Source organism: Orcinus orca, chromosome 3 (assembly GCF_937001465.1).
Source record: "Orcinus orca chromosome 3, mOrcOrc1.1, whole genome shotgun sequence".
In the NCBI taxonomy this organism is placed as follows: Eukaryota; Metazoa; Chordata; class Mammalia; order Artiodactyla; family Delphinidae; genus Orcinus; species Orcinus orca.
In genome coordinates this window covers 115,771,516-115,787,327 of record NC_064561.1, presented here as the reverse complement: position 1 = coordinate 115,787,327, position 15,812 = coordinate 115,771,516, and the positions used below count along the sequence as shown (strand labels likewise).

The following is a 15,812-nucleotide window of genomic DNA, read 5'->3' as shown; positions in this document are numbered from 1 at the left end:
CAAATAAACAACCTAGCCTTACACCTAAAGCAACTAGAGAAAGAACAAACAAAACCCAAAGTTATCAGAAGGAAAGATATCATAAAGATCAGAACAGAAATAAATGAAATAGAGATGAAGAAAACAAAAGATCAATGAAACTAAAAACTGGTTCTTTGAAAAGATAAACAAAACTGATAAACCTTTAGCCAGACTCATCAAGAAAAAAAGGGAAAGGGCTCAAATCAATAAAATTAGAAATGAAAAAGGAGAAGTTAGAATGGACACCACAGAAATACAAAGGATCATAAGAAAAGACTACAAGCAACTATATGCCAATAAAATGGACAACCCAGAAGAAATGGACAAATTCTTTGCACAGTAAAATCAAGCAAAACTGAACCAGGAAGAAAAGGAAAATATGAATAGACCAATCACAAGCACTGAAATTAAAACTGTGGTTAAAAAACTCCCAACAAACAAAAGTCCAGGACAGGATGGCTTCACGGGCAAATTCTATCAAACACTTAGAGAAGAGTTAACACCTATCCTTCAGAAATATTTCAAAAAATTGCAGAGGAAGAAACACTCCCAAACCCATTCTATGAGGTCACCATCACCCTGATACCACAAGTAGACAAAGATACCACAAAAGAAAATTACAGGCCAGTATCACTGATGAACATAGACTCAAAAACCCTCAACAAAATACTAGCAAACAGAATCCAACAATATATTAAAAAGATCATACACCATCATCAAGTGGGATTTATCTTAGGATGCAAGGATTTTTCCATCTGCAAATTAATTAGTGTGATACACCATATTAACAAATTGAAGAATAAAAACTATATGATCATCTCAATAGATGCAGTAAAAGCTTGAGAAAATCCAACACCCATTCATGATAAATACTCTCCAGAAAGTGGGCATAAAGGGAACATACTTCAACATAGTTAAGGCCATAAATGACAAACGTACAGCTAACATCATAGAGGATGTTAAAAAGTAAATGCTGAAAGCATTTCCTCTATGATCAGGAACAAGACAAGGATGTCCACCTTCGACACTGTTTCTGAACATAGTTTTGGAAGTTTTAGCCACGGCAATCGGAGAAGAAAAAGAAACAAAAGGAATTCAAATTGGAAAAGTAGTAAAACTGTCACTGTTTGCAGATGACATGATACTAAGGAAATCCTAAAGATGCTACCAGAAAACTACTAGAGCTCATCAATTAAACTGGTAAAGTTGCAGGATACAAAATTAATATACAGAAATCTCTTGCATTTCTATACACTAACAATGAAAGATCAGAGAGATATTAAGAAAACAATCCCATTTACCATCACACGAAAAAGAATAAAATACCTATGAAGAAACCTACCTAAGGAGGCAAAAGACCTGAACTCTGAAAACTATAAGACACTGATGAAAGAAATTGAAGATGACACAAACAGATGGAAAGATACACCATGTTCCTAGATTGGAAGAATCAGTATTGTCAAAATGACTGCACAGTTAAGTCCCCTACATCTGAATGAGTTCCATTCAGAGTGCGTTCGTAAGTCCAATTTGTTCATAAGTCCAATTAAGTTAGCCTAGGTACCCAACTAACACGATTGGGAAACTATATAAGTACTATACTGTAATAGATTTATAATACTTTTCACACAAATAATACATAAAAAACAAACAAAAAATAAAAAATTTTTAATCTTACAGTACAGTGCCTTGAAAAGTACAGTAGTACCAGTTACATCTCCACTGCTTTTTCGCTTGCTTCTGGACATCCTGGGTTTGAAATAAAGATACTGTACCACTGTACTCTATACAGTACTGTACTGTAAAGTACACAAAAGCACAACCACTTGTAGAGGATGCACACATATGACAATGTATGCCAGACATGTGAACTAACTTAATGTGATTGGACATGTAAACGCACGTTTGCATCTTTGAAAGTTTACAACTTGAAGGTTCATATGTAGCGGACTTACTGTACTACCCAGAGTAATCTACAGATTCAATGCAATCCCTATCAAATTACCAATGGCAGTTTTTGCAGATCTAGAACCAAAAATCTTAAAATTTGTATTGAAACACAGAAGACCCCAAACAGCCAAAGCAATCTTAAGAAAAATGGAGCTGAAGGAATCATGCTCCCTGACTTCAGACTATACTATAAAGCTACAGTAATCAAAACAGTATGGTACTGGCACACTAACAGACACATAGATCAATGGAACAGCATAGAAAGCCCAGAAATAAACCCACACACCTATGGTCAGTTAATCTACGACAAAGGAGGAAAGACTATACAATGGAGAAAAGACAGTCTCTTCAATAGTGGTCCTGGGAAAACTGGACAGCTACATGTACAAGAATGAAATTTAGAACACTAACACCATACACAAAAATAAACTCAAAACGGATTAAAGACCTAAATGTGAGACCAGACACTATAAAACTCTTAGAGGAAAACAGGCAAAACAGTCTTTGATGTAAATCACAGCAATTTCTTTTTTGACCCACCTCCCAGAGTAATGAAAATCAAAACAAAATAAACAAATAGGACCTAATTAAACTTGAAAAGCTTTTTGCACAGCAAAGGAAACCACAAACGAGAAGACAACCATCAGAATGGGAGAAAATATTTGCAAACGAAGCAACCAACAAGGGATTAATCTCTGAAATATACAAACAGCTTGTGCAGCTCAATATCCAAAAAACTGACAACCCAATCAAAAAATGGGCAGAAGATCTAAATAGACATTTCTCCAAAGAACACATACAGATGGCCAAAAAGCACATGAAAAGATCCTTGACATTGCTAATTATTAGAGAAATGTAAATCAAAACTACAACGAGGTATCACCTCACACAGCTCAGAATGGCCATCATCAAAAAATCCACAAACAATAAATGCTGGAGAGGGTGTGGAGAGTAGGGAACCCTCCTACACTGTTGGTGGGAATGTAAATTGGTACAGCCACTGTGGAGAACAGCATGCAGTTTCCTTAAAAAACTAAAACTGGGGGCTTCCCTGGTGGTGCAGTGGTTGAGAATCTGCCTGCTAATGCTGGGGACACGGGTTTGAGCCCTGGTCTGGGAGGATCCCACGTGCCGCGGAGCAACTAGGCCCGTGAGCCACAACTACTGAGCCTGTGCTCCACAACAGGAGAGGCCGCGACAGTGAGAGGCCCGTGCACTGCGATGAAGAGTGGCCCCCGCTTGCCACAACTAGAGAAAGCCCTCGCACAGAAACGAAGACCCAACACAGCAAAAATTAATTAATTAATTAATAAACTCCTACCCCCAACATCTTAAAAAAAAAAGGTTGGGGACCGCTGTGTTATAAGACTCTCCTCTTTAAAAAAAAAAAAAAAAAACTAACTAAAAATGGAGCTACCATATGATCCAGCAATCCCACTCCTGGGTATACACCTGGACAAAACTATAATTCAAAAAGATACATGCACCCCTATGTTCACAGCAGCACTATTCACAATAGCGAAGACATGGAAACAACCTAAATGTCCACTGAAAGATGAATGGATAAAGATGTGGTACATATATACCATGGAATTCTACTCAGCCACAAAAAAGAACAAAATAATGCCATTTGCAGCAACATGGATGGACTTAGAGATTATCGTACTAAGTGAAGTAGGTCAGAGAAAGACAAATATCATATGATATCACTTATATGTGGAATCTAAAAAAATGATGCAAATGAACTTATTTACAAAACAGAAATAGACTTACAGACTTAGAAAACAAACTTATGGTTACCTAAGGGGAAAGGTGGGGGGTGAGGGATAAATTAAGAGGTTAGGATTAACATATACATGCTACTGTATATAAAATAATCAACAAGGACCTACTGTATAACACAGGGAACTCTACTCAGTACTCTGTAACAACCTATATGGGAAAAGAATGTTAAAAAGGATATATGTATATGTGTGACTAAATCACTTTGCTGTACACCTGAAACTAATACAACACTGCAAATCAAATATACTGCAATTAAAACAACAAAACACACACAATAGGAACAATTACAGGGACAGCATACACAAATCCATATAGCCAAAAAGTTCTACCTGTTTCTCCTCACCATTACCGCACCACAGTACACACACACACACACACACACACACACACACACACACACACAGAAATAGGGTCCTCAGAACCACACATCTGAAACAACCACATGAGAACCTAGAGGGAAAGTAATTTGATTTTTTCTTTCTATATAAAATGAGTATGTCATGACCTATCTAGCCGACCTCAAAATTCTTTAGATATGGAATGATTCTTGAAACACTGTGTAAGATACAACATAGGAATTCATAATTTAATGCCTTTATTGAAAAATATGTGACAAAACTTAAATACATAAATTATATATTTATATAAATATATAACTCAGGTGCATTTTTAAGTGGATAGAAAATTGATTTAAATATTTATAAGAAGACAGATTTCGTAAGTTAGCTAAAGGACATTATACTTCATCACTATAACTTACCACAACAGACCTTGGCATTGCTGGCTTAAACACCGAACAGAATTCCAATAATCTTTTCTCATAATACTTGCAGAGCGTCATTTCTTCAGGAGGCTCAAGAAAGACTGGGTCATTTGGAAGAACCTTTGGGTCAGAAGTTACAACAAAAATTTAATTAGATAATCTTAATGTTTTTTTCTCTTTCTAGATTAAGTTTATATCTCCAACCAAAGGGAAATATACCACACCTCATTTTCTCTTTATAGAATTGCTAATATTACACAAAATAGCTTTTAAGAAAACATTTAATAAACTAAAACTATACTGTAATTGCATAATTTCTCGGAATGTCGGCTGAATATTTGCTTCACTAATGTATAAGCAATCATGAGGAGTGTGTGCATACGTTCACAGATTTGATGTCACTATTTATAAATCAAAAAGAAGATACACATTGTCAATGGTTGGACAATATCCCTTTCTCAGTCAGTTATTAAGTCACACAGGTTGAGGTAAAAATCAACAAGTGCCTCAAGGATAATTTTGACCCTTAACACATTAACTCTTCTCCATCTTTATAAAATCTCTACAGAATACACTACACGGTTGATAAATACTACAATTTTACAACAAATATCTATTTGGTGCTGTTATTGGTTTAATTACGGACTACCAAAAAAGGTATGTTGAGTCCTAACCCCCAGTACTCAGAATGGGAGGAAATAAGGTCTCTGCAGATGTAATTAGTTAAGATGAGGTCCTACTGAAGTAGAATGGGCTCCTAATCCAATATGACTGGTAGCTTTATAAGAAGAACATGTGAAGAGACAGAAACACAGGGAGAACACTATGTAAAGATGGAGCTAGAGACCGGAGTTAGTTGCCACAAGCAAAGGAACACCTGGAGTTACCAGAAGCTGAAAGAGGAAAAGAAGCTGCACAGAGCACCACTCGGCCAACACCTTGATCTCAGACTTCTAGCCTCCAGAACTGTGAAACAATAAATTTCTGTTGTTTTAAGCCACCCAGTTTGTGGTAATTTTTTTATGGAGTTATTTTTCCTAGTTTCCTAGGAAATTAACACAGGTGCTAATTTTGAGACAGCATGGCACTGTGGTTTACAGAAGGAATGCTGAAACTAGATTCCATGGTTTCAAATCTTGGCTCTGCCACTTACCAGCAATATAGCCTGAAAGTTATTCAACCTCTCTGTAGTTTCCTAAGATGTAATGCAAGGATAATAATAGTATCTACCTCATGGGGTAGTTATGAGGATTATATGAGCTAACACTTGCTAAATACTTAGAATTTAGCACAATATGCACTACTTTGTGCAGCACAAAAATAAAGTGATATGAAACAGACGAGACTTCCAGGTAAAAGTAAAACAGGAAGGACGTGGTTGACAGACCACATAGTGCAAACCATCTGTGGTCAATTGGTTTGTGCTAACCGTCTCTCATGCCCCTGCCTCCACCCTGCCCCCATCCAGTCGATCCATTCCTTCCCATAAAGCTCTTTCTAGGACAGACTCTGATAAGGTTTATTTCCCATCTAAAATTTTTCAAAGGTTTCCCTATTCCTCCATCACAAAGTTCAAACTATTTACCTCCGCTTACAAGTTCCCTGCTTACCTTCTCCAACCTTTCATACACAAATACTCAGCTTCCGCCACACACAATCATGAGCATTCCGGGGACCAACCCTGAAACTTCTGGCCTCCTACTTTGCACCTGTGGCTCTGTCCACCGGGAAAGTCCTCTCCCCATCATCTCCACAACAGGCACTAAGAAAAGCCTCCCCCCACTACATTAGCATGCTACAAAGTCTTCTTCGCCATGTTACTGGTTATTTGTCTGCCACTCGATTACGGGGATGGATGGCCTTGTCCGTCTCCGTACCCACTGCACCTAGCAAGGTGCTCACTGTTTATTAAACAGATAAACGCACGCCGCGCACAGGAGGTGGGAGGGAGGTGCGCGGGAAGTCCCGGGGGAGAGGGACGGGCAAGAGTTTATAGAGCTCGAGGGAGAAGGGCGGCAGCCGGAGCCCTCACCTTCCCGTTCGCCACAGCTTTGCATTTGAATTTGCGGTTGGCGTCGGCCCGCAATCGCGCCAGCTGCTCCTCACTAGCAAAAGTCCAGTGCCGCTTCTGGCTACTGTTGTGGTACATGGTGAAGTCGGAGGCAAGGCCCAGGGAGTCTGCAGAGAAGACCGCCAACGGCACAAAACCGGAACGTAAAGCGGCTAAACCACCACCAGGATCCCGCGGAAGCCCAAGGATTCAGGCCGGTCGGCGCGGGCTCGACGTCAAGGTCACGTGGTAATTCCGTCCGCAATCGCGTTTCCGGAGCGGATTAGGAGAAAGTCTCGCGGGGTCTCTGACCACGGCCCGCGAATCAAATGGGCGTAGCCAACCGACACGCTCCTCCTTTTTTGTGAGCCTCGGCCCTAGCTCCGCCCCTTTCCGACAAGATTTAAAGGAGACACGACAGACAGGGCTATCCAAAAGGGAAGTACATTGAGGGCATGTGGAGGCTAACCTAAACAATCCACAAGAGATAATCAGAAGTTAGGAAAGCACTCTGGAGGAGGTCAACTTTTAAATAGGATGTTCAGAGGAGGCCCCAGCGAGAAGGTGACATTTGAGCAAAGACTTGAAACAGTTGAGGGAGTAGGGCTACGTAATCATGTGGGGATGATCTTGGGGCAGATGAAACAGCCAAGATCCTAAGGCAGAAGCATTCCTGGCTCTTTTAAGGAAGAGTGTGTCTGGAGCGCCACCTAAATTCTTGACCTGAGAGAGACTGAAACATGGTAGGAAAACTAGAAACAGTGCATGTGTATCGTTCTTTATCGTTCTGACACTGTGTCCCTGTCTATCCTTTTTCTGTGCCTTTTTCCTTCTGCTTCTGTTGATAACTAGCCAATCCTTCTCCCCCTATTCCATCTCTGAAGCCACTATATATAGTAGTTTTAGGGTTTTCTTGAGATTCCCATCTTTATTATTGACCCCCAAGGGAGCCTTACACCTTACAATAAGCTATTATTAACACTTCAGAGATTTTTTTTAAACTATTAGTGCTTTCAAAATTGCATTTGATATACAAAGTTTACATTGATTACAAAAGCCTTTACTGGTTTTGAAATTTGTCTCATTTAGCCATACCTATGCATCATACGTGGGGTTAGAAAGGTGGATTTACCCACATCAAATTGTTTTTCTAAAAACAAACAAAAAAGGAGATAAAGATGATGATACAGAGAGTTGAAAAGGTCACACAGGACAAAGGGGGCAGAATATTTCCAACTTTGCTTTCAATGAAAATATTTTTAAAGGCTTAAGAAAGAGAGCACTTATTCTTCTTTTTTGTTTAATTTGGGTGGGTGCAGTTGAGGGTAGACTTTGCCAGAGTTATTTGAATTCCTTCTCAAACTTATACCATTGGTAGTTAATAACTTTGGAGATCCAGACACTCCTTAAACATATGTCAGTGATTTAGTCTAGTAAATTGGCTGAGAAAAAGAGAAAGAAGGAGAAAATGTGATGATGTTAAGGAAGGACATGGCAAGTTATGAGTCCAGTGGATTGTGAGAACCCTAAGATTGTATAATTGGAAAGAATAATTTAAAAGGAAAAACAGAAAGACAGGAACAGAAGTGATTTAGATAAATAAATGTATGTATAAAATCTTAGAACCATGACAGTTACGTATACCCTGTCAATTCTTTTTATTTTGTTTTTCTGAAAGTCATTTGACAACTCCTTTAGTTTCATGTAAAGGGAAATAAAAATGGGCATTTGAGAGATGGCAGAATATGATTTCCACAGGCATAAGAGTAAAATTGCTGAGTGTCATAGTTCATTTAGGAAGACAAATATGAAAACCTGGTGTTCCTGGTATAGCTATTTTTTTTAAGCCTTTAACAAATCTTAGTCTATGAAAATAAGCACTGACCATATCTGGGGAAATGTAGAAGAAATTGTAGCTGAATTAACCATCTACAGAATAAAGTTGTTGCTGATGTCCTGACATTAAGGCTCATACATGATTTCTTCTTCTTAAAGTGAGCAAGCTGGATGCTGCATTTTCAGTCTGCCTGAGTGACCTTCCCTTGTTCAGCCTATTGAGCATAAGTTTACTTTTTGTGCTATTTCTACAGTGGAAAGCAGACTGTGGACTTAGAATATGGTGCCTTACTTATCTCCATTTCTTTCCAACTAAAAAGCAGCAAGTGTTTCTCTCTACTCTATTTTATTTATGGAAAAGTTCAAACATAAAGAATAGAGAGAAATGTATTTCAACAATATCAATTCATGGCCAATTCCTACCTAACCCCCGCCTCCATCCCCATTACTTTTTTTTTTCTTCCAGTTTTGTTCAGAGATAATTGACACAAGCACTGTAAAAGTTTAAGGCGTACAGCATAATGATTTGACTTACATACATCATGAAATGATTATCACAATAAGGTAGTGAACATCCATCATATCATGTAGATACAAAATTAAAGAAACAGAAAAAAATTTTGTGTGTGTGATATGAACTCTCAGGATTTACTCTCAACAACTTTCATATGTAACATACAGCAGTGTTCATTATATTTATCATGTTGATAAATGTATATTTATCATCCCAAGCACTTAGTTGTCTGGAATTTTGTACCTTTTGACTACCTTCATCTTTCATCCCCATTACCTTTATTATTTTTTTATACAGCAGATTCATATTAGTTATCCATTTTATACATGTTAGTGTATACATGTCAATCCCAAACTCCCAATTCATCCCACCACCACCACCACCCCGCACTGCCTGCCCCACCTTGTGTCGATACATTTGTTCTCTGCATCTGTGTCTCAATTTCTGCCTCGCAAACCAGTTCATCTGTACCATGTTTCTAGGTTCCACATATATGCGTTAATATACGATACTCGTTTTTCTCTTTCTGACTTACTTCACTCTGTATGACAGTCTCTAGATTCATCCACGTCTCTACAAATGACCCAATTTCATTCCTTTTTATGGCTGAGTAATATTCCATTGTATATATGTACCACATCTTCTTTATCCATTTGTCTGTCGATGGGCATTTAGGTTGTTTCCATGACCTGGCTATTGTAGACAGTGCTGCAATGAACATTGGGGTGCATGTGTCTTTTTGAATTATGGTTTTCTCTGGGTATATGCCCAGTAGTGGGATTGCTGGGTCATATGGTAATTCTTTTTTTAGTTTCTTAGGAAACCTCCATACAGTTCTCCATAGTGGCTGTGTCAGTTTACATTCCCACCAACAGTGCAAGAGGGTTCCCTTTTCTCCACACCCTCTCCAGCATTTGTTGTTTGTAGATTTTCTGATGATGCCCCTTCTAACTGGTGTGAGGTGATACCTCATTGTAGTTTTGATTTGCATTTCTCTAATAATTAGTGATGTTGAGCAGCTTTTCATGTGCTTCTTGGCCATCTGTATGTCTTCTTTGGAGAAATGTCTATTTAGGTCTTCTGCCCATTTTTGGATGAGCTCAATAGTATCTTGGAGTTTAATCATTTATCATCCATTGATTCATTTGCAAATATTTTCTCCCATTCTGAGGGTTGTCTTTTCATCTTGTTTGTAGTTTCCTTTGCTGTGCAAAAGCTTTTAAGTTTCAGTAGGCCCCATTTGTTTATTTTTGTTTTTATGTCCATTACTCTAGGAGGTGGGTAAAAAAAGATCTTGCTATGATTTATGTCAAATAGTGTTCTTCTATATTTTCCTCTAAGAGTTTTATAGTGTCCAGTCTTACATTTAGGTCTCTGATCCATTTTGAGTTTATTTTTCTGTATGGTGTTTGGGAGAGGTCTACTTTTATTCTTTTACATGTAGCTGTCCAGTTTTCCCAGCACCACTTTCTGAAGAGACTGTCTTTTCTCCATTGTATATCCTTGCCTCCTCTGTCATAGATTAGTTGACCATAGGTGAATGGGTTATCTCTGGGCTTTCTACGTTCTTCCATTGATCTAAGTTTCTGTTTTTGTGCCAGTACCATATTATCTTGATTACTGTAGCTTTGTAGTATAGTCTGAAGTCAGGGAGTCTGATTCCTCCAGCTCTGTTTTTTCCCCTCAAGACCGTTTTGGCTATTTGGGGTCTTTTGTGTCTCCATACAAATTTTAAGATTTTTTTTGTTTTAGTTCTGTAAAATATGCCATTGGTAATTTGATAGGGATTGTGTTGAATCTGTAGATTGCTTTGGGTAGGACAGTCATTTTCACAATGTTGATTCTTCCAATCCAAGAACATGATATATCTGAGATCTGTTTGTATCATCTTTAATTTCTTTCATCACTGTCTTATAGTTTTCTGCATACAGGTCTTCTGTCTCCCTATGTAGGTTTATTCCTAGGTATTTTATTCTTTTTTGTTGCAATGGTAAATGTGAGTGTTTCCTTAATTTCTCTTTCAGATTTTTCATCATTAGTGTATAGGAATGCAAGACATTTCTGTGCATTAATTTTGTATCCTGCAACCTCACCAAATTCATTGATTAGCTATAGTAGTTTTCTGTTGGCATCTTTAGGATTCTGTATGTATAGTATCATGTCACCTGCAAACAGTGACAGTTTTACTTCTTCTTTTCCAATTTGTATTCCTTTTATTTCTTTTTCTTCTCTGATTGCCATGACCAGGACTTCCAAAACTATGTTGAATAATAGTGGTGAAAGTGGACATCCCTATCTTGTTCCTGATCTTAGAGGAAATGCTTTCAGTTTTTCACCATTGAGAATGATGTTTGCTGTGGGTTTGTCATATATGGCCTTTATCATGTTGAGGTAGGTTCCCTCTATGCCCACTTTCTGGAAAGTTTTTCTCATAAATTGGTGTTGAATTTTGTCAAAAGCTATTTCTGCATCTATTGAGATGATCATATGACTTTTATTCTTCAATTTGTTAATATGGTGTATCACACTGATTGATTTGCATATATTGAAGAAGGCTTGCATCCCTGGGATAAATCCCACTTGATCATGGTGTATGATCCTTTTTATATGTTGTTGGATTCTGTTTGCTAGTATTTTGTTGAGGATTTTTGCATCTATATTCATCAGTGATATTGGTCTGTAATTTTGTTTTTTTGTAGTATCTTTGTCTGGTTTTGGTATCAGGGTGATGGCGACCTCGTAGAATGAGTTTGGGAGTGTTCCTCCCTCTGCTATATTTTGGAAGAGTTTGAGAAGGATGGGTGTTAGCTCTTCTCTAAATGTTTGATAGAATTCACCTGTGAAGCCATCTGGTCCTGGACTTTTGTTTGTTGGAAGATTTTTAATCACAGTTTCAATTTCATTACTTCTGATTTGTCTGTTCATATTTCCTATTTCTTCCTGTTTCAGTCTTAGAAGTTTATACCTTTCTAAGAATTTGTCCATTTCTTCCCGGTTGTCCATTTTATTGGCATACAGTTGCTTGTGGTAGTCTCTTAGGATGCTTTGTATTTCTGCGGTGTCTGCTGTAACTTCTCCTTTTTCATTTCTACTTTTATTGATTAGAGCCCTCTCCCTCTTTTTCTTGATGAGTTTGGCTAATGGTTTATGCATTTTGTTTATCTTCTCAAAGGACCAGCTTTTAGTTTTATTGATCTTTGCTATTGTTTTCTTTGTTTCTATTTCATTTATTTCTGCTCTGATCTTTATGATTTCTTTCCTTCTGCTAACTTTGGGTTTTGTTTTTTCTTCTTTCTCCAGTTCCTTCAGGTTTAAGGTTAGATTGTTTATTTGAGATTTTTCTTATTTCTTGAGGTAGGCTTGTATAGCTATAAACTTCCCTCTTAGAACTGGTTTTGCTGCATCCCATAGGTTTTGGATCGTCGTGTTTTCATTGTCATTTGTCTCTAGGTATTTTTTGATTTCCTCTTTGATTTCTTCAGTGATCTCTTGGTTATTTAGTAACGTATTGTTTATCCTCCATGTGTTTGTGTTTTTTATGTTTTTTTCCCTGTAATTGATTTCTAATCTCATAGTGTTGTGGTCAGAAAAGATGCTTGATATGATTTCAATTTTCTTAAATTTACTAAGGCTTGATTTGTGACCCAAGGTGTGATCTATCCTGGAGAATGTTCCGTGTGAACTTGAGGAGAAAGTATAATCTGCTGTTTTTGACAGGAATGTCCTATAAATATCAATTAAATGTATCTGGTCTACTGTGTCATTTAAAGCTTGTGTTTCCTTATTTATTTTCATTTTGGATGATCTGTCCATTGGTGTAAGTGAGGTGTTAAAGTCCCCCACTATTATTGTGTTACTGTCAATTTCCTCTGTCATAGCTGTTAGCAGTTGCCTTATGTATTGAAGTGCTCCTATGTTGGGAGCATATATGTTTTTTTTTTTTTTTTTTTTTTTTTGCGGTATGCGGGCCTCTCACTGTTGTGGCCTCTCCCGTTGCGGAGCAGAGGCTCTGGACGCGCAGGCTGAGTGGCCATGGCTCACGGGCCCAGCCGCTCCGCGGCATGTGGGATCTTCCCAAACCGGGGCACGAACCCGTGTCCCCTGCATCGGCAGGCGGACTCCCAACCACTGCGCCACCAGGGAAGCCCAGCATATATGTTTATAATTGTTATATCTCCTTCTTGGATTGATCCCTTGATCATTATGTAGTGTCCTTCCTTGTCTCTTGTAACATTCTTTATTTTAAAATCTATTTTATCTGATATGAGTATTGCTACTCCAGCTTTCTTTTGATTTCCATTTGCATGGAATATCTTTTCCCATCCCCTCACTTTCAGTCTGTATGTGTCCCTAGGTCTGAGGTGGGTCTCTTGTAGACAGCATATATATAGGTCTTGTTTCTGTATCCATTCAGTAAGCCTGTGTCTTTTCATTAGAGCATTTAATCCATTCACCTTTAAGGTAATTATTGATATGTATGTTCCTATTACCATTTTCTTAATTGTTTTGGGTTTGTTTTTCTAGGTCCTTTTCTTCTCTTGTGTTTCCCACTTAGAGAAGTTCCTTTAGCATTTGTTGTAGAGCTGGTTTGGTGGTGCTGAATTCTCTTAGCTTTTGCTTGTCTGTAAAGCTTTTGATTTCTCCATCGAATCTGAATGAGATCCTTGCCAGGAAGAGTAATCTTGGCTGTAGGTGATTCCCTTTCATCACTTTAAATATGTCATACCACTCCCTTCTGTCTTGTAGAGTTTCTGCTGAGAAATCAGCTGTTAACCTTATGGGAGTTCCCTTATATGTTATTTTTTCCTTGCTGCTTTCAATAAGTTTTCTTTTTCTTAATTTTTGCCAATTTGATCACTATGTGTCTCAGCGTGTTTCTCCTTGGGTTTATCCTGTATGGGACTCTTTGCACTTCGTGGACTTGGGTGGCTATTTCCTTCCCATGTTAGGGAAGTTTTCAACGATAATCTCTTCGAATATTTTCTTGGGTTGTTTCTCTCTCTCTTCTCCTTTTGGGACCCCTATAATGTGAATGCCGTTATGTTTAAGAGACCCAGAGGTCTCTAAGGCTGTCTTCATGTTTTTTCATTCTTTTTTCTTTATTCTGTTCTGCAGCAGTGAATTCCACCATTCTGTCTTCCAGGTCACCTATCCGTTCTTCTGCCTCAGTTTTTCTGTTATTGATTCCTTCCAGTGTATTTTTCATTTCAGTTATTGTATTGTTCATCTCTGTTTGTTTGTTCTTTAATTCTTCTAGATCTTTGTTAAACATTTCTTGCATCTTCTCGATCTTTGCCTCCATTCTTTTTCCGAGGTCCTGGATCATCTTCAGTATCATTATTCTGAATTCTTTTTCTGGAAGGTTGTCTATATCCACTTCATTTAGTTGTTTTTCTGGGGTTTTATCTTCTTCCTTCATCTGGTACATAGCCCTCTGCCTTTTCATCTTGTCTATCTTTCTGTGAATATGGTTTTTTTTCCACAGGCTGCAGGATTGTAGTTCTTCTTGCTTCTGCTGTGTGCCGTCTGGTGGATGAGGCTATCTAAGAGGCTTGAGCAAGTTTCCTGATGGGGCATCCCCATTACCTTTAAATCACAATTTCCCTGCTACTAGAATGAGGTATTTCAAACAAAGAAACAAAACAAAATGAAACAAAAACCCAAACAGACAGTATCTAAACTTCCTAGAAGAGTAATGGAAATATTCAAAACTTGAAAACAAAGGTGTAGTATTTCATTAGGCACTACCCTGAAGTGAATGTTAACAGGAAAGATTACAGTGACTTGTTTACATAAACACAATCTCTTTCATTGTGCTGCAGTTATTAAATTGGAAAGGCTCTATACTTACCCACATGCTTTGCCAAAGTTTCCCACGAGAGTATTAGGAATTCCTCTCTTGCTTTAGGACAATCTTCTCTCTTCTTCAGGCTCTGCCCCAGTGATCTTAATGTTTTAGGAAAAATAAAGAACATCAGACTGCCTGATCTTAGGAGTAAAGGAAGAGAAGGGCAATTAGGAGGGTGAGCGAGTGATCAATAAATATGTGTGGGACTGGGAATAATTTTGCAGTCTAATAAAACAAATGATTAAGTTCCCTGATTAATTTATAGTTCTTATTTCTCAAACACATTAGCATACTCATATCCTCATAGTTTTAGTTTTCAGGGCCACAAAGACAAAAAGGGGTGGTAGTGGGAGATGGGAATAAACCACATCTATGCTCACAAAAACATACAGTGTCTTTCTTACTTTAAGATCTGACATGAAACTACTCCTTCAGCTACTGACACAGGTTTCTCACATTCTAAATATAGCATTGCAACGATATTCAAAAACAATTAAGCCCCTTGCAGTTCTATTTGATTTATACAATTAGCATTGGCTCTAATATCCTTTCCTAGTTTTTTTTAACCAGTTGTCAGGTTACAACTAGGAGAAGAAAAGGAGTTGCCTGCAGTAAATACCTAGTTTCTCCAAAACAGAGTACTACTAAAGGAAAAGAAGTAAAAAAAGAAGAAATAGCATTTAAAAAATATCCTTGATCTAAATTTAACCCCCCAAAATTGAAACATTTTTTCTTTTATTTTTTAGGACTATTGAAAATTAAGGTGTAAAGACAACATATTGAGCAGCAAATTCTATAAATCCATGTTCAATTCAAAATGTCTTACTAAATCACCACTATACTGAAGACCTGGTACTAATTGTTAGGTGGTGGTGATGATGGCAATGAGGACATGAAAATGGCTATTTCGCAGTCCTACCTCAGGGTCCTTAAAGTGTAGTGGCACGATTATGACATAGACAAATACAGCCCCTTCTCAATGATAGTAACCTTGAGTAGGGCCCAGTAGGGAGCTGGGTAATAATATTTCTTATCCCTGAGTACT

At 37.8% G+C, this 15,812-nt stretch overlaps 1 protein-coding gene across 4 annotated transcripts in view; it reads right to left on the bottom strand.

The window, feature by feature from the left end:
• Window positions 1-6,823, bottom strand: part of CCNH (cyclin H) — a 28,262-nt gene extending 21,439 nt beyond the window's left edge. For 3 of the 4 annotated variants that reach the window (XR_004475614.2, XR_007476668.1, XM_049708309.1), the window contains exons 1-2: window positions 6,552-6,823; window positions 4,517-4,639 (exon numbers count right to left, since the gene is read on the bottom strand). Coding sequence is in view for 2 of the 4 variants with exons in the window: in XM_049708309.1 (XP_049564266.1) it covers window positions 4,517-4,639; window positions 6,552-6,668 (240 nt within the window). In the remaining 2 variants the exon portion in view is untranslated. The remainder of the gene's footprint in view (window positions 1-4,516; window positions 4,640-6,551) is intronic. The other variant, XM_004263549.4, reaches the window with a different exon arrangement.
• Between the last annotated feature and the right edge of the window lie 8,989 nt (window positions 6,824-15,812).